Genomic DNA, 20,653 nt, shown 5'->3' on the forward strand with positions numbered 1-20,653 from the left:
TATTCTGAACCCCACGAACGACAGAATCAGGGCAAACTTCCCACACAGAACCCCCAGGACCAACAGAAAATACTTAAGGCCATCCAGTCCAACTCCCTTCACCAGGGCAAGAAAATGTAATCAAAACCCTCCTAACAAAGAGTCATCCAGCCATAGATATAGATAGATATGATTCACACACACACAGAGATATAGTATCATTGATTTGAAAGGGACTCCTAAAGAAAGACAATTATATGTTCTTGTTTCATGGAAGCTTTGCTTGGAAAATTCATGTTTTAAGTGCCTTTGTTTCATGGCTTTGATTCTTGGATTCTATGCTTTTATATTCATACCTTGGATTCATATTTCCTGATTTCTTGCATTTTATTTGGGAAGTTTTGACTTTGTTTTTATGGACTTTGCTGGACTATTACCCTGGACTACTTCGCTCCTGCTTTTCTTCCTACCTAATTGGATTTACCTATTTATTTAAAGTGTGTTTTTTTTTTTACTTTACTGCTTTTAATTATCTTCAATAAAAGGATTGTTTCCCTATCCAATGGTGTGGTATTTAAAGTCAGAGGGCAACAGACGGTAGCATTTGCAGGCCAATAGGAGAGTGTTCCCGACCTCCAGTGTAGACTTCCCTCTGTCCAATGGCTGAAGTGGGGCAGGAGAGTCCAGGAGATGAAGTATATAAAATGTCTGTTTTTATATTTATTGTACCAGTTTAAAATCCTTCCCAGTATAATTGCCATGTAGATGTGATTTTATTGATTATTTTTCCAATCGGAGCAGACCCATTTAATCAGTTGTTGCCTAGAGAATCAACACACAGACAAATCTCATTTAATAATGCTCAGTTAGGACTAACCAATCGCCTCTAGGCAACAATCCACCAAACTAATATAATTCCGATGTCATAAATCATGCTTTAGTATCTAGATGTATATGTGCGCACTGCAATAACTCTAGGCATTTATATATGTATATTGGGGCATGTTAATTCAGTGCATACTTTTGTCTAGACTTTCTACCAGCTTCTGGCCCTGGAATCTCTGGCATTCAGGTCTCTAGTTCAAATCTCAGCTGCTCCTTTCTGTTGCAGACAAAGATTTGGATGGAGATCTGGCAGGATTTAAAGACTAAGATACAACATGCCCCTTCTATCGGAAGGACCGTGTTTTGTCCAAACAGGCACATCATTAACAATAATTACGGATAGCAATGATGATTTAGCAATCTTTTCCCACGGCTATTAGTTTGAACAACACAAGCACAGTCTGCAAGCTTAGCATCTAAATGTCCAATTAATTTACATGTGTCCCAGTCCTGAATAAATGAAGTCCCCAAGTTACGAACAAGATAGGATATATGTGTTGTCGAAGGCTTTCATGGCTGGAATCACTGGGTTGCTGTGAGTTTTCCGGACTGTACGGCCATGTTCCAGAAGCATTCTCTTCTGATGTTTCGCCCACATCTATGGCAGGCATCCTCAGAGGTTGGAAACTACGCAAGTGAAATTTATATACCTGTGGGAGAAAGATCTCTGTTTGACGCAAGTGTGAATGTTGCAATTGGCCACCTTGATTAGCATTGAATGGCCTTGCAGCTTCAAAGCCTGGCTGCCTCCTGCCTGAGAGAATTTATTTATTTATTTAAAACTTTTGTATCCCGATCTTCTCTACCTCCATAGAGGGACTCAAACCGGCTAACAGCAAGGAATCAATGCTAACAATACAATCTAAAACATCGTACATCAACAATAAATTAAAATACATATAGACTAAAATACATAAAAGCCATTGCGTTTATCATGTCCCACTCAGCCGCATATGTGGTCGATAACTTGAGTAAATTGCCAGTCTCCGCCATCATTCTGGGAATGCCTCGTTCCATAGCCAGGATTTCACTAGCTTCATGAAGGTCAGTAGGGAGGAGGCAGATCTGATCTCAATTGGGAGAGAGTTCCATAGCCAGGGGGCCACCACAGAAAAGGCCCTGTCTCTTGTTCCCACCAGACGCGATTGCGAGGGTGAATCCTTTGTTGAGAGAATCCTTTGTTGGGAGGTGTTAGCTGGCCCTGATTGTTTATTGTCCGGAATTTCCCTGTTTTTGAGTGTCGTTCTTTATTTACTGTCCTGATTTTATGATTTTTTAATACTGGCAGCAAGATTTTATTCATTTTCATGGTTTCCTCCTTTCTGTTGAAATAGTCCACATGCTCATGGATTTGTATGTACGTTGAAACAGTGTAACTCCAACCACATACATATGCATATGCATAGTGCTTTGGATAGCATAGGGAAGGGGTAAACACCCCTGTGAAGTTTGTGCATCACTACATCTATATGGCATGTATGTATATGTAGATTCATCACTACATCTATATAGTATGTATGTATATATATAGATGCATCACTACATCTATATAGTATGTATGTATATGTAGATGCATCACTACATCTAGTATGTATGTATATTTAGATACATCACTATATCTATATGGCATGTATATATATGTAGATGCATCACTACATCTATATAGTATATATGTATATATAAATGCATCGCTACATCTATATAGTATGTATATATATATAGAGATGCATCACTACATCTAGTATGTATGTATATTTAGATAAATCACTATATCTATATGGCGTGTGTATATATGTAGATGCATCACTACATCTATATAGTGTATATGTATATATAAATGCATCACTACATCTATAGAGTATGCATGTATATATATGTAGATGCATCACTACATCTATATAGTATATATGTATATATATAGATGCATCAATACATCTAGTATGTATGTATATTTAGATACATCACTATATCTATATGGCATGTATGTATATGTAGATTCATCACTACATCTATATAGTATGTATGTATATATAAATGCATCACTACATCTATATAGTATATATGTATATATATAGATGCATCACTACATCTAGTATGTATGTATATTTAGATACATCGCTATATCTATATGGCATGTATATATATGTAGATGCATCACTACATCTATATAGTATATATGTATATATAAATGCATCACTACATCTATATAGTATATATGTATATATATAGATGCATCAATACATCTAGTATGTATGTATATTTAGATACATCACTATATCTATATGGCATCTATATAGTATGTATGTATATATAAACGCATCACTACATCTATATAGTATATATGTATATATAGATGCATCACTACATCTATATGTCATGTATGTATATGTAGATTCATCACTACATCTATATAGTATATATATATATATATGCATCACTACAGCTATATAGTATGTATGTGTGTGGGTGCATCTATATATCTCACACTAGAGAATGAATCCACTGCCTCCTGCAGAACACTGGGGTTTGTAGTTTAGGGAGAAGCCTTGAACAGCCTCCCTAAACTACAAACCCCATAATTCTGTAGGAGAAAGAAACCGGATTTTAAGTGGAATCATTCTCTAGTAGTGTGATGGAAATCTATATATCTGGACGCTAGGGAGAGAAAGCCGGGTGAGACACAAAGGAAAGGCTTTCCCGGGCCGGTCCTGCAGGGGGCAGCAGAGCGCTTTCCCGGCCAGGCGGGTGGGCGGTGCGAAGGCGCTTTTGCGGCCGGGCTCGGCAGGGGGCGCTGTGGCGCAATCCGAGCGCGGCTGCCTGCGCTGCGCATGGCTATATGGTGCGTGTGTGTGTGTGTGTCTACAGGGGGTGATGTCAGTGCCCCGAAGCCAGAGCGGGCTTGGCCAGGGACCAGCGGCAGCAGCAGCAGCAGCAGCCACGGGCTCGCTCTCTCCTTGATCCAGGAGGAGGACCGCCAGTCCATGCCTTTGAGCCAGGAGAGGGAATGGCAGTCCTCAAGCTCACCGACCAGGTAAGACAGAGAGAGACACATACAGACAGACAGACAGAGAGAGAGAGAGACAGAGAGGAGGAGGCTCAGCTGCAAAGGCTGAATGGCCAGAGCTGCTGAAGAAGCATTAGCAGCAGCATGTTGTTGTTGTTGTTGCTGCTGCTGCTGGATTGTAATTGTTGTTCTGGAGAGGAAGTGGGTGCTTGGCTTCCCATCTCCAGGGCTTGATCCTTGCAAAGGCATCCTTTCAGGGTTGGCTCCTTTGCAGGGGATCCCTCTGCTCATTGCCTTTCTGTGGCTTCTTTCTTTCTTTCTTCCTCTCTTTCTTCCTTGAGAAGGCATTTTTGGAGATTCACATCCTTCCCATTTCCTTCCCATTTCCCCCAGTAGCTTTAATAGCTTTGGATCCAGGCAGGAGGGGAGAGGAGAAGGCCAGCCATCTGTATTATTATTATTTATTATAGCATACTATAATATATTATATTACTATGTATAATATTATATCATTGTATTATGTGATGCTGTATTATTGTTTTATATTAGACTATATTGTAGGGTTGTTTTCTATTATATTATTGCTTTATTCTTGTTTTATATTATACTATATTATTCTTGTTTTATATTAGACTATATTATGTTATTATTATTACTGTTTATAATATTATATATTATATACTATTATATATTATATATTATATACTATTTTATATTATATATTATATATTATATATATTATTATATTATTATATACTATTTTATATTATATATTATATATTATATACTATTTATAATATTATATTATAATATTATATCATTGTATTATGTTATGCTATATTATTGTTTTATATTAGACTATATTGTATGGTTGTTTCTTATTATATTATTGCTTTCTTCTTGTCTTATATTATACTATTTTGTACATATTTTCGTTTTTTGAATATTATGAATATAATTGTTTTATTGTTTTACAATTTATTGATTTATTTATGACATTTATATGCCGCCCTTCTCACCCCGAAGGAGAGCTTACAAGTAAAAAGTAAATACAATATATTATATTATTATCATAGCATAATAATAATATTATATATTACATTGCACAGTATAACATTATACTGTAATATTATTAGTAATATTACATTTAATTCAAATGTAATACAAATGTAATATAAAGCCGGGAGGACTGAAGACCGGCAGGTCACAGTTTCGAATCCGGGGAGAGGCGGATGAGCTCCCTCTATCAGCTCCAGCTCCTCATGCGGGGCCATGAGAGAAGCCTCCCACAAGGATGATAAAAACATCAATCATCTGGGCGTCCCCTGGGCAACGTCCTTGCAGACGGCCAATTCTCTCACACCAGAAGTGACTTGCAGTTTCTCAAGTCACTCCTGACACGACAAAAAAAAATTAATACAAAATAATTATATTATTTATTATTATTATTATTAGTATATTGTATTATATTATAATATTATCAATATTATAACATTGCTATATTATTCATATTGTCAAGTAATGGCGAATTGACAGTTATTTTATTACTTTTTATACACATTATTGTTTTATATTATATCCTCGTTTTATGAATATTACAATCATTATTTTATTGTTTTATAATAAAGATTATAACATTGTTATATTCATATTGTTGTCAAATAATGGCTAATTGACCGTTATTTTATTACTTTATTATTTTGTGCACATTATTTTGTCAGTACTATTGTTTTATATTATATTCTTGTTTTATGAATATTACAATCATTATTATATTGTTTTATAATAAATATTATAACATTGTTATATTAGTCATATTATTGTGGAATAATGGCTCAATGACAGTTATTTTATTATTTGTACACATTATTTTATCAGTACTATTGCTTTATATTATATTATAACCTTGTTTTATAAATATGACGATTGTTATTTTATTATTTTATAATATTATATTCTATTATTCATATTGTTGTTGGATAATTGTTTAATTTAAAGTGATTTCTTAGTATTTTTATTATTTTATACATATTACTTTATCAATATCCCATATTTAATATTTATTTTATTATTTTGTACATATTATTTTATCACTTTGCCATTTATTATCATCATCATCAGGCCACCCTGTTCCTCCGCTGTACAAACCCAGTTTCTCTCATTGCCCTGTGAGATCAAGAGTTGTAAAAAATTACTAATATTGTTGAATAATTATTTAATTTCAATTGGTTTCTTATCTTTTATTATTTTATACATATTACTTTATCAATATGACATTTATTTATTTATTTTAAAAATTATTGTATGCACATTATTGTATTACTTTCCATTTATTATTATTATTATTATTATTATTAATCATTATCATGATCATTAGGCCTTCCTGTTCCTCTGTCGTGCAAATCCGGTTTCTCTCATTGTCTGGGGAGATCAAGCAGTTGTCAAAATCCTGGAGAAGGCTTTCATAGCATTAATGCAATAATAAACACCTCTCTCCCTGTGTGTATGTAATGTATATGTATGTATGTATACACTGTGTGTGTGTTTGTGTGTGTGTGTATATATCTATATCTATATCTATCTATATATATATTCATGCCTTGGGATGGTTATTGGACCAGTAGGGATTATTGTGGTAGGTTGGTTTGTATCTTGATCACCTTGAACTTGAGATCCCTCCACATTTTTTATTCTGCCGCCTCCTCCATCTGCATCCTGGGGGTGGGGAGGGAAGCGAGGGAGAGGAGAAAAAAAATATCTCTGTAACCATGATAGGATTAATTAAAACATCCTCTGTGATCTCTGGCATGGCTGGGGGTGTATCCTGCAGTCTTTACCCATCAATGCTTTGAAACCCTGGGATTTGTAGTTTGGTGGAGCACAGACATCCTTTGGCAAAGACTGTGCAAAACTGCAACTCCCATGATTCCGAAGCTTTGAACCGTGACAGTTCAAGTGGTGTCAAACTGCATTAATTCTCCAGTGTGGATGCACTCCCAGCTGTGTCTAGAGAACAGAGATGTTTTAATTAATTGAGGGCATTGCCTTGCATTAGGTTGTGCCTCCAGCTTTGCAGCCCTTGGGTTTGCCCAAGGGTTTAAATTCACCTTTCTTCGTTCCCTGGCTTGACATTTTCCATCTGTCTGCATTGGGGGGGGGGGTGTTAATTGGCTGCTCCCCAGTTGCTTGAGGAAGCTCAAATATTTATGCGTCCTTTCATGAGCCAGAATCCTAAAGGGAGGCCCCTTCTCATAGGCTGTTTGTTTAACCAATCGGGGGAACCTTTTCCTTATTATTATTATTTTTAAACATGGGATAGAGTGGATTTAATAGCATCAGGCCTCTCCCTTCCACCCTCATTTACAAGGATTTCTTTCAGTAGCCTGGCAGGATGCGGGGGAATATCCTGTCATATGATGAGTTCATCCGAAAAGACCGAAAACAGAGCCAAAGCTTAGCCTTGTATATCGTTGCTCGGCATCTCTTATCGGAACAGGAAGGATGAAAAACCACACTCCTTTTCTAGGGAAAGGGATAGGGATTCCTAGCACATCATCACACCCCTTTTAATAGGGGTTTTTCCCCCCCAAAAAGCATCTGTGAAGGTTTGGCCCAAGGTCTATATACTCTTTGTGTGCTCTGAAATGTGATGGGGGGACGTTTCCATCTGGCAGTTTCTGAACGCTTGACAAAAAAGCACATATGTCTGTAGTGAGAATTACGGCGGGTTTAGATATGCGGCTAGATTGCGGTAAAATGATCTTGTGTGCATTTGAGTATAACTTTACAAATAAATATTATGCTCTTAGGTTTACAAAGAAGCTGAATTTGTGCTCTAAGAATGGCTTCCTTCCCCAAAACATTTGTTCCTTCTCTGCTGCTGTTCACACTGAAAATATATATATTTGTTTTCATATGTATGAGTATGCCAGGTATTTTTTTTTGCATGTATGATCCTCCCAAAGAGCTGCTGTTTACTCCTGGGAGTGGTAGCAATAAAACAAGTTGAAAGAGTTAATTAAGGTTGTGGTCACCCATCACTTGAGTTTTTCTGTCTTGAAATGGTACTTAACTAGACTCCTTAAGGCTGGGAGTAAGTCTCATTGAAAGCCAATAGGATTTTGTCATGTCAGGAGCAACTTGAGAAACTGCAAGTCACTTCTGGTGTGAGAGAATTGGCCGTCTGCAAGGATGTTGCCCAGGGGATGTTCTGATGTTTTATCATCCTTGTGGGAGGCTTCTCTCATGTCCCCGCATGAGGAGCTGGAGTTGATAGAGGGACTTATACGCGCTCTCCCCGGATTTGAACCTGTCGGTCTTCAGTCCTGCCGGCACAGGGGTTTAACCCACTGCGCTACTTTTATAAAATGTAGTTCTATAAAAGGTACGTATGAAAACATTTTGCTATAAAATACAAGTACATATTAAATCAGAGATTAAAACCCAGGGCATGAGTTTAAAAATCATGCTTAAAACTTAAAGCTGAATGGCACCTCAATTCAGTTCAGCATTTTCCACCCCGCAAGGTGGTTTGATCAAATAAATTTGTCACAACAATTGCCTGCCTTTCAGCATTTGATTGGATTGAAAACTCTGAAGGTTTTTTTGGGGATAATTAAGAAAAGAGGGCCATAGCAAAGAGCCCCAACACTAGCCAATAGGATGTAATGGTTTGAGTGTTAGACTAGGGCCCCTGCCACACAGCTGAATAAAATCTCACGTTATCTGCTTTGAACTGGGATATATGCCAGTGTGGACTCAGATAACCCAGTTCAAAGCAAATATTGTGGGATTTTCTGCCTTGATATTGTGGCTTATATGGCTGTGTGGAAGGGCCCTAGGACTGTGGGGTCCAGGGTTTGAATTTCCACTCATCCATGGAAACGCACTGGGTGTGACTTGGGGGACTATTGTTTGAAAAAAAAATGAGCAAATTCTTATGCACACGGCATATCTTGTTTATTGTGCAAAAAAAAAAAACAAAACCAAAACCATGAAAGGACAATGCAATATTTAGAATGAAAAACAATTTTAATTAACATAAATTTACCAGTGACCAGGCATGTAGCCTTGAAGTGACTGGACTGACCTTGAAGGAGCTGGGGGTGGTGACGGCCGACAGGGAGCTCTGGCGTGGGCTGGTCCATGAGGTCACGAAGAGTCGGAGACGACTGAACGAATGAACAACAACAACAACAAGGCATGTAGCTGGAGGGGGGGGGGGTTGAGGGGCTTCAACCCACCCACCCCCCGAAATTCTCAGGGTGGTCCTCGAGAAGGCCTTACTATTACATTATTTAAACTGTTATGTTTATTCATATCATGATCTGATCACCATGCTCAATATATCCCATATGCATGGGGTATTGGGATAACAATACAAAAGGTTTGCTAGGGCAGATCCTCAGCCCCCCCCCCCTCCCCAATCAAACTCAGCACCCCCTGAATCAAAATCCTGGCTACGGTAAGTTAAACCCTTGTGTTGGCAGGACTGAAGATTGACAGGTCAGAGGCTCAAATCTGGGGAAGAGTGTGGATGAGCTCCCTCTGCCAGCTCCAATTTCTAATGCAGGGACATGAGAGAAGCCTCCCACAAATATGGTAAAATATCTGGTCATCCCCTTGCAGACAGCCAATTCTCTCACACCAGAAGCAACTTGCAGTTTCACAAGTAGCTCCTGACACGAGAAAAATAAAACTTACCAGTAGGAAATGTGGGCCTGCTTTTGGCTGATGAGAAATCCAAGTTAATTATAATTGTTGTTGTTTTGTGTCTTCAAAACATTTCAGGCTTGGGGTGATCCTAAGTCTAAGGTTTAGGATGGGGGCGGAGTGGGTAAGTGAACTATCAGAGTCACATCTGGTCCGTGGGCCTTAGTTTGGTGACCTAATGGACTCATGAGGTTTGTCTCTTGAGTAAACCATATGTCAATTTCATAATGTCTATACTACAAGCATTACAATATTACATACCACTTTAGAGATTGATACATAGATACACACACACACGTACATACATATATACAGTGAGCCTTCCACATTCACTAGAGTTACAGCCATAGACTCTACCTAATTTCCTGGGCCCTCTAAAGTCGCACTAGCCCAGCCTGGCCCTTTAAACTGCCTTGAACAGGCAGGATTGTTTTAAATACATGTGCTATTGTGGTTTTTAATGCTTATTTGGTCTTGTTAATTTTATGTTCATGCTGTTCTCTTTGTATGTATTGACTATGTAACTTGGAAACCGCTCTGAGTCCCCTTGGGGAGATAGAGTGGTATATAAATAAAGTTTTGTTGTTGTTGTTGTTATTAGGGGCAGAGGACCCCCATGAGAGCAAAAAAACTATTAATAACGTTTTTTTCTACCTGAGAGAATGCCTCTTTAGGATTTTGTAGATTTTCTACTATAACTTGTCAGAAGACTAGGACTCAGAGCAATGGGTTCAAATGACAGGAAATGAGATTCCACTTGAACCTTAGGAGGAACTTCCTGACTGTAACAGCTGTTCAGCAGTGGAACTCTCTGCTTCAGAGGATGGTGGAGGCTCATTCCTTGGAGGCTTTTAAATAGGTGCTGGATGGTTATCTGCCAGGGGTGCTTTGATTGTGCTTTTCCTGCATAGATGAGGCTTGGACTAGATGGCCCTTGGGATCTCTTCCAACTCTGTGATTCTATGGTTAACATCTGCTGGAAGGTAGCTTCAGAATCGCACTGAAGGGCCTAGAGATTCGTAGAGATGTGTTCTCTCTTGAAATCTCCAAGTCCTTTATTTAGCATTACTGGAAGAAGTTGACCATAGAGTCATACTGAAGGACCTAGAGGGAAAATCTGTGGATCATGAAATCTACAATTGTAGAGGAATGACTGTATACATACACACACACACACACACACACACACACACATATACACATACACACACACACAGACATATATAGATATATACATATACACACACACACACAAACACACACACCACTGCTCATTGAAACGAATGCTGTGTTTATATTGCTTCTGCGAAATGTGAAAACTTTAGAATGGAAGCGATGCCCCTAATCTCATAAGTTGGAAGTACACTGTGTTGCCTTCCAGTGCACGTTTGCAGAATTGTACGAGCAAAGCTATGTTTATCAGCATCCTTTTTGACTCGCCCCTTGGTCCAGCCTCATTTTCCCATTCAATGTTTCTGACGAATGGAATGGCGAAATGGTTTCACCCCTGGGACTTTCTTTGTGTAGCCCAGAGTCTCATAAATCAGAAGATCCAGGTAGGATTTGCCAATTGCACATCCTTTCTGCAGTTCATATTGGAGGCGCCTGTGCGAGAGCTGATAAAGGGTGGCATTTTGGCACTTGAAATCAGGTATTTAATGCAATCTTCTTGGGAATTAAAGCTCTAAAGGTTTTAGACCTTTACGAAGCCTGTGCGGGGGGAGAAAAGGACATTTGCTCCAGACATTCCTAGAGATCAGAATAAACTCTGGTGTGAACCAAGGGCTTTGCTTCAGCTTAAGAGGTCGATGTAGGAAATAGGGCAACCCGGGTGCCAATTACATCATCGTTCGACCTGCTCGTCACCTGTATGGACTTTCCTTCTTCCTCCTCCACTCCTTTCTGCCTTGTAAAAACAAAAAACAGAAGGTTTCAGGAACAGTTTGGGATAAAAGTTTCTACTTGGGTGAATAGGGTGGATTGGAGGAAATACAATTTGACAGTGAAGCAAAAAAACTGGCTGCCAGAATACTTGGGGGGGGGGGGGGGGAAAGGGGTCCAGCTAATAATGTTCTCTATCTCCTTACTACCCCCATAATTGTTATTTTGTATTGTTATTGGCCCCAAAGAAACAGAAGCCCCTTCTACACTGCCATGTAATCTAGGTTATCAAAGCAGACCCGCCTACCTGCGTGACCGCATTTCTGTGTAGGAACTCACATGATCTCTTCGATCATCTGGAGGGGCCCTGCTCGCGCTCCCACCTGTATTGCAGGCACGATTGGTGGGGACGAGGGAGAGGGCCTTCTCGGTGGTGGCCCCTCGACTCTGGAACTCGCTTCCCAGGGACATCAGACATGCTCCAAGGCTGGCAGTCTTTAGGAGGAGCCTGAAAACGTGGTTGTTCCAGTGTGCCTTCCCAGAATAAGGAAATACCCTCAGCAATATGTCCCTAAATGCACTTTATCACTGATTTAGGATTGTCTGCACGCCCCATCTCTACCTGAAAACTCTATCCCAGTTATATCCTACCTTGTCCATGTCCAGCATTATTTTTTAAATTTTAAATTATTGCATTTGGCCCAGCCATAGGTTTTAAATGCTTGTTGTTATTGTTACTGTTTATTGTTCACTTTTGTTTATGAGATTTATTTTAACTGTTGTATTGATTGTTTTCTTATTGCTTTTACTGTTGATGTACTTTGGGCTTAGCCTCATGTAAGCCGCGCCGAGTCCCTTGGGGAGATGGTAGCGGGGTACAAATAAAGATTATTATTATTATTATTATTATTATTATTATTATTATTATTCCTGGTTTGAAAGTGTTGTTTCCTGTTTAATTGTGTGGTCCTTACTTTGAAAATAGTTGCTGTACTCCAGAAACTTAAGTTTTTGTGTCTGCCACGGACTATGTTGAGTTGGTTGAGACTCTTTGAAATGTTAATTGAAACAACTATAGCAAAATGTGCTGCAGGATGTTCCACAAACGCAAAGTTTTTGCAGTGTAATAAACCTTTTCTGTGTTTTTATGATAGAACCAATTAGGAAATGACATTTATAACTCAGGAACAAAAATTGTGTTACATAGTGTAAGTAAGTGGAATATCATGAACAGATTAATGTCGTATGGATTTGTAAGTCGAGGGAACTATCGCACTAAGCAAGGAGTTAAGGTGTTTGGACATTCAGTCAATGCATCTTGGGTCAGGGTCCAAATTGCAGACTTAAATGAGGACCAGAGCATCAGGCCTAACTTTGAAACTTTATTTCTACATCACCTTTACTTTTCTGATTTTGGAACAAGTGTGATCCTTTCATACTGCACACATATAACACAGCATAACTATGATGTCGTGGCCTTGATGGCTAGCGAATTGTGACACTTGTAGTCCAAGCAAAGTAACTTTCCAAGCTCTGACCAAAGATAAAGCCACCTTCTTATGCAAACAACAGACTGAAGTGGAGATAGGCTGCTTTTCACCTTCATTCTTTAACCTTGTTAAGTTTGAATCATGTCTGACAATCTTGTGTGGACAGTTTTGTTGGAGACATAATATTTTGATATTGTCTCTTAAAAAAATTAAATGTGTATAAAACAAATAGATAGCAAACATCTTATTTTAAAACATCCCCCCCCCCCCCCAATCAAGCATTGAAAGAGCTGGTGGCGATTTCTCATTTGTGACTTTCTACACAAGACATAAATTCATGCTAGAAGCAGCAGACAGTGCACGTGTATGTGCAAATCATTTGCTAGGGTTTGTAACTATTGGCAGTTTGGTCAGGATGTGACACAATAGTTTTCTCAAGGTGCATGTAGCTTGAGACATCTGACATTTGTTTTCCCAGGGCTTGCGAGACACCTTTTGAAACATTTTGGGGGGCTGAGGTCCCATCTAAAACCAACCTCTGCTTGGTGGTGCAGAGGGTGGGACCTCCGTGGTTTCTTTGTGGTTTGTTGCATGGAGGTTGATGCAAAGAGCTCTGTGACTAATCATGGGCTATTTTGACACATAGGACTTTGCTAAGCCAAACATTGTACCTTTTGGTTCTGCAAGGAAATGGACAGAGTTTACTTTACTTATTAGTATTAAGTTAAGAAGTAATACGTATTAGTATTAACGTGTATTTATTGTTTTTTAAAGGGATTTATCATATTGAGATAAAGATAAAAATAAAGGTTTTCCCCTGACATTAAGTCCAGTCGTGTCCGACTCTGGGGTTGGTACTCATCTCAATTTCTAAGCCCAAGAGCCGGCGTTGTCTGTAGACACCTCCAAGGTCATGTGGCCGGTATGACTCATGGAGTGATATTACCTTCCCAGAGTGGTACCTATTGATCTACTCTCATTTGCATGTTTTCGAACTGCTAGGTTGGCAGAAGCTGGGGCTGACAGCGGGAGCTCACGCCGCTTCCTGGATTCGAACCTGCAACCTTTCGGTCAACAAGTTCAGCAGCTCAGCGGTTTAACCCACTGTGCCACCAGGGGCTCCCATATTGGAATACAATCCGTTATATATCAGTATGCATCCCGTATTTTTAAAGGATTAAATGTATACTGTCTTCAGACAGAACGCATACTCTCCCCATCACATCCGATTATTATGATTCTTTCGATTGGAAAATACTGTCCTTTGACTCGTTACACACGGAAGCTGGCTTCTCCAAATCCACTCTAATGTCTCCCTAAGTCACTTTAAAAAAATCTAATATTGCGCAGTGACATAGCCTGGAAGTCTCGAACTACCGTTCTTGTAAGATTTTAGCTGACACAATACATAGTGATTTTGTGATTACATGGAAAAACAGCACCTCAGCAATGTATAAAATCATTAGTCACATCCCGTCTGGACAACTGCAATGCTCTCTACATGGGACTGCCTTTGAAGACAGTTTAGAAGCTTCAATTACTACAAAGATCTGTGACCATATTACTAAAAGTAGTTCCACACAGGAAGAGAACCACTCCCATGTTGCGGCAGCTCCACTGGCTGCCGGTCTGCTTCTGGGCTAGATACAAAGTACTGGTTACTACCTTTAAATCTCTAAAAGGCTCAGGCCCAGGCTATCTGTCAAATTGCATCTCCTTGTATACACTATCTTGGACACTGCAGTCATCAGAGGAGGCTCTACTCTCGGTCCTACCACTGTCTCATGCAACACTAGCGGGAACGAGAGAGAGGGTCTTCTCCGGGATTGCCCCCCACCTCTGAAACTCCCTCCCTAAAGAAATAAAAACGTCCCCTCCCTCTTCTCCTTCAAAAAAACAAAACTTATTTCTGTTCATTGGTATATGGAGAGGAGGATGATTAGAACTTTACATTCATATACCTGTTCCAAATTTGTGACCATACTCTGACTCAGTTTGTTTTGACTTAGTTGGTACTGTTGACCTCGCTGGCGTTTGTTGGCTGCAAAATATATTCCTCCTCCTCCTCCTCCTCCTCCTCCTCCACCACCACCACCTCTTCTTCTTCTTCTTCTTCTTCTTCTTCTCATTCTCATTATTATTATTATTATTATTATTATTATTATTGTGGTTGTAAATAAAAAAATGATTAGAATCTCATGTGCAATTACTTTGCTTCTGTGATGGATTCCAAAAGATTATTGACAGAATGGGACAAACATCACGTGTTGGGACTCATTCAGAATCATATTCAGAAATGGAGCATATCCCAATATGATTACATCATGTCCCCCCCCCCATTCCCCCTCCAAATAGTGCTCAATGTGCCTAACAAACTTTATTAAAAAGAAATGGCTAATAAAATGATTTAAATTGTCTTGATAATCATTGGACCAGGCTGTACATCTTAACAGTGCAATGCTATATGTTTGTCTATTCAGAAATGACAACCAGATAGTTTCATGATACCTATTCTCAAGAGTATCTTTAAGATGTGCCTGGACGTTGAATTGCTAAGAAGTTTGAGCACCAATCCAATGTTTGACTTGCGATAAAAGAATAATATGATAGTTGTAGTCATTGAAACAATTCCACCCGCTGACCAAAACAACTGATAAAATGCCCAAGACAGTCTTCTGTCCTGTTGATTTTGTTTTGTGTTTGAGAAATCGCTCAATGGGATTGGAAGGGTGTAAAATAAAAGGAATCCCGCAGCTCCGCTCATTTATGTTAGTGTTACTTAGCCTACTTCTCCATTCAGGTACTGAAAATTGCAACAACTGTGTTCAAAGGAGCCCACTTCCGCTTCCTTCTGCAGAGCGGTGCTTGCAAAATGAGAATAGCAAGCCACAGATCCTCTTTGCACGAGGATGCACAGGATCCCTGCATTGCATAAAGTTGGGTGGGAAGTAGTAAAAGGTACCCTCACAAAAATTAATTAAAAATAGTTAATTTATGCCCAGTCTCCAGGTGCCTCTAGTCAAGGTTCTTACTGGTCTGTTACTCATCTGCATTCATCAAATGAAGACAACAACAACACTTTATTTATATTTTGCCCTTCTCCCCGAGGGGACTCAAGAGTGGATTACAGCATATAAACATCCAGTGCCTTGTTATAATGAAATATTAATGAGACACAAATACACAGACCAAGGCAAAGGCTTCTCCTTTCATTTCCGGCTCTGGAGGCGGTGCTCATCTCTGGCTCTAGGGGAGGTGCTCTTCTCCATTTCCAAGCCGAGGAGCCTGCGTTGTCCATAGACATCTGGTCGTGTGGCCACTATGGCTCCTTGGAGCATCTTTTTGCCTTTTCTCACCAAAGGAGTACTTATTGATTCACTTACATTTGCATGCTTTCGAACTGCTAGGTTGGCAGAAGCTAGGGCTAACAATGGGAGCTCACCTTGTCCTGTGGATTCAAACTGCCAATCTTTAGGTCAGCAGTTCAGCAGCACAAGGGTTTAACCCATTGCACTACTGACGATCTCCTTGTGCTTCTACTCCTTGTGCACCTAATGCTTCTATCTTCTTTAAAAACAACAACAACAACCTTTCTTACTATGGAAAATTTGTTAAGGAGTAAGAGGCAGAAAAATTGCATGAAAATGTCTTTTGATTGGAACGATAAGAACCATCTAGAAATATCCCCAGCCTGGATATAGTTTAGAAAGCAGGAAGGTGCAAGTACTTTTCCATACTTGTAGATTGGGTTGCAAATGTTTAGCTGTACACTGGAGCTGTCCCCTTAACTCCAGAGTGATCTTTGGCAATAAGGAACTCGGTGTGCTTATTTTAACTGCCATGGCTCAATGCTATGAAATTGTGGGAGTTATAGTTTGACAAGTTCTTTAGCCTTCTCTGCCAAATAGTGCAGGTGCTTCACCAAACGACAACTCCCAGGACCCCATAGTATTGAGCCACAACAATTAAAGTGGTGTCAAACCGCATTAAATATACAGTGTTGTCATCCTGTGGTGTTACCCTTACTTCAATTATTGCAGAGAAACAATCCTAGAGTATGGCAGAGAAATAACATACTCTAAGAGCCTCAGGACTACAATACTAGAAGTAAGACCCCTTCTACACTGTCCTTATATTCCAGGAGCTGATCACAGATTATCTGCTTTGAAGTGGATTATATGAGTATACACTGCCAAATAATCTGAGATAAAAAATAATCTGGGATGTGATCTTGGGATCTGTGTTCCATTTATTTTTCCTGTCATTTTGGAACTGTTTATTTTATTTTGTTATGTTATGTATTTATTTTGATAGTATTTTTGCCTCTTTGTATTTTATTTTGCTGTACTTATATTTTATTTTGTTGTAATTTTGGGCTTGGCCTCATGTTAGCTGCTCCAAGTCCCCTTTGGGGAGATGGTGGTGGGGTATAAATAAAGATTATTATTTTACTGACACAAAAACACAGTATGTCATAGCAAATGAGATCTATATGCTGGATTTCGTATCACAAAATCACAAGTTGAACACTTCCCAAGCGTCTAGGACTGTGTGATGTATTTCCGAATGGTGCATGCAGATCCAAGAAAGGTGGCCTTTTCATCATGATTTTGTTGATGTTTATTGTTTCCAAATGCTGGCTGAGATCTTTTGGCAGGGCACCCAGTGCGCCAATGACCACTGGGTCCACCTGTACTGGTTTATGCCAGAGCCTTTGCAGTTCGATTTTGAGGTCCTGATAACGGCTGAGTTTTTCCTGTTGTTTTTCCCCAATGCGACTGTCACCTGGTATAGCGACATCAATAATCCAGACTTTTTTCTTTTCCGCAATCATTCCAAAACTTTGTCAGTCTGGATTCGAAAGTCCCACAGTATTTTTGCATGTTCATTTTCCATGACCTTTGCGGGTTTATGATCCCACCAATTCTGGCAGGTGGTACTTGTGACATAAGTTCCAGTTAATCATTTGAGCCACAGAGTTGTGCCTCTGTTTGTAGTCTGTCTGTGGGATTTTCTTGCAACAGCTGAGGATATGGTCCATGGTTTCATCAGCTTCCTTGCACAGTCTGCATTTTGGGTCATCAGCTGCTTTTTCGATTTTGGTCTTAATTGCATTTGTTCTGATGGCTTGCTCCTGGGCTGCAAGAATCAGGCCTTGTGTCTCCTTCTTCAGGGTTCCTCTTGTGAGCCATAACCAGGTCTTATCCTTGTCAACTTTTCCTTCAGTTTTGTCTAGGAACTGTCCATGCAATGCTTTGTTTTGCCATCTGTCAGCTCTGGTTTGTAGTACAGTTTTCTTGTACTGGTTCTTTGTCTGCTGTGCTTTGAGAAGTTTCCGATTTATTATTATTATTATTATTATTATTATTATTATTATTATTATTATATAGGGTAGTATAGATCCAGCCTGATATTCAGTGTCCTGTCCAGTTTATCTCTGCATATTGAAATAGTGGTGGTGATGGTATGAGTGTGTGTCATTTTATCATATGTCTTACGCAATAAAAAGCAACAGGCAACACCATGGAGAAGGGATATAAAGAGCTGCAGTGTTGATTTTGTATTGGATAGATCACAGGTCCGTTGAGTATCCTGTGGCTGCAGTGGGCCATGAGGAAGCCAACAAGTGGGACATAAAATCAGTGGTGCCGTGGACACAACTGTTTGCCCCAATGTCATGTCCATCTGAAAACCTGTTTACCTTTGCTTCCCTCTGTAATCATTCGTTTGCTTCCGTTGGCTTAGTCTTCCTGGCAAAAACACACACACATATGCAACCCACATGGAGCATTCACAGCGGGAACAGCAACGCTAAAAATAAAAACAGGTGGCTTTGCAAAGAAATGTTTATAATCTTCCATACGCTTTTTTAAAAAATCCATGTGATTTTATTTTGAACATAGACCTAGATAATCAGAGAACATTTATTTGTTGTTCATTTCATTTGGATGAAGGCAGGCAGTCACAGTGATTTTTATTAGTTAAGAGAAGACATCTGTCTCTGGCTTCTCTGTGCACAGAAGAAAAAACGTGTGCCTACAGTACTGGGTTCAAGGAAAAGATGAATGGCATGACCGGCATGCATCAAACAGCTCTTTCGAAAGGTATCTGCTCAGTTCAGCATACCTTTTCCAGAAGGTGACTAATTAATCCCTTGAACAGTTATAACTTGTCAAAGAGGGAGGAGCATGGTTTGGTAAAAGTGTTATGTGCATTTGCCTGTCGAGGTGTGTATGTCAGGAGTGTCCACTGATATAGCCTTCCCCAAGATCACTGATCTATACTGTAGAATTGATGTAGTTTGGCACCACTTTAGCTGCACGCTATGGAATCCTGGGATTTGAAGTTTAGTGGGGCACCAGCACTCTTTGGCAGAGAAGGGTAAAGACCGAGCAAAATTGCAACTCCCATAGTTTTCCATAGCATTGAGCCCATGTAGAGTCATAGTCCACTTCACAGCAGATAATGTGGATTATCTGCTTTGATAATCTGGATTATCGAGGTTAGACACTACCAGTGTAAAAGGGACTGGCATTGTAGAGAGTAGAAGAAGCAGGGCTTTAGCACAGCGGGTTAAACAATCATCTGCAGAAAATCTAACCCAGGTTGGGTTGAGCTCCCAACTGTCAGCCCAGTGTCTGCTCACCCAGCAGTTAGAAAACAGTAATGTGAGTAGGTAAATAGGTACAGCTTTGGCGGGGGGAAATAAAAGAAGCCCATGCGGACATGCTGGCGATTTGATTGGGACAGTGTCTAAAGACAGCAAAGCTCCTCGGCATGGAAGATGGATTGACAGCACCTTCCCATAGCCGGAGTCAAGCACAGCCTCCAGATGCCGGAGATTGAAAAAAAATGGGAAGCCTTTACCTTTGTTTATGTAATGTCTGTCTTTGTTAATTGCATAATCGGCATTGAATGTTTGTTGTATATGTGTGCTGTAATCCGTCCTGAGTCCCCTCGGGGAGATAGGGCAGAATATAAATAAAGTATTATTATTATTATTATTATTATTATTATTATTATTGTCAGTGCCTTTTTAAGGTTCTCCAAGGAACTCTCACATTTTGCTACTATCCTCAGAGAAGAGAATGGTACATAGACTTGTGTCTCTGAAGCTGCTCTTACCTTTTCTTTTTTTTAAATACTCTTTGGTGCAGCGGGTTAAAGTGCTGAGCTGCTGAACTTGATGACCAAAAGGTCAGCGCTGGTGGTTTGAATCTGGGGAGCGGGGTAAGCTCCCACTGTTAGCCCCACCTTCTGCCAACCTAACAGTTCAGAAACATGCAAATGTGAGTAGATCAATAGGTATCACTTGTGCAGGAAGGTAACAGTGCTCCATGCAATCATGCTGGCCACATGACCTTGGAGGTGTCTACGGTCAACGCCATCTCTTTGACTTAGAAATAGAGATGCGCACACACCCCCACCCCAGAGTTGGACATGACTAGACTTAATGTCAAGGGGAAACCTTTACCTTTACTTTACTTCCTGTTGTCTCACCCCTGTTCTTAACTAGGAGTGATTAGTAAGTTGGATGTTTGTAACTTGGGAACTGCTTGTGTCCTGGGTTGTTGTAAGTTTTCTTCGGGCCATATGGCCATGTTCTAGAGGCATTCTCTCCTGACGTTTCACCTGCATCTATGGCAAGCATCCTCAGAGGTAGTGAGGTCTGTTGGAACTAGGAAAATGCAGACGAAACGTC

General features: G+C 39.7%; 1 protein-coding gene across 8 annotated transcripts in view; it reads left to right on the forward strand.

Annotated features, from left to right (window-relative positions):
• The first annotated feature begins 3,703 nt into the window (after positions 1-3,703).
• The window catches only part of ANKRD44 (ankyrin repeat domain 44), a 211,517-nt gene continuing 194,567 nt past the window's right edge, over positions 3,704-20,653 (forward strand). For 7 of the 8 annotated variants that reach the window (XM_067470726.1, XM_060780951.2, XM_060780959.2 and 4 more), the window contains exon 1: positions 3,704-3,895. In XM_067470726.1, coding sequence (XP_067326827.1) covers positions 3,869-3,895 — 27 coding nt within the window. In that variant the 5' untranslated portion in view covers positions 3,704-3,868. The remainder of the gene's footprint in view (positions 3,896-20,653) is intronic. The other variant, XM_060781005.2, reaches the window with a different exon arrangement.

Source organism: Anolis sagrei, chromosome 1 (assembly GCF_037176765.1).
Source record: "Anolis sagrei isolate rAnoSag1 chromosome 1, rAnoSag1.mat, whole genome shotgun sequence".
Lineage (NCBI taxonomy): Eukaryota > Metazoa > Chordata > Lepidosauria > Squamata > Dactyloidae > Anolis > Anolis sagrei.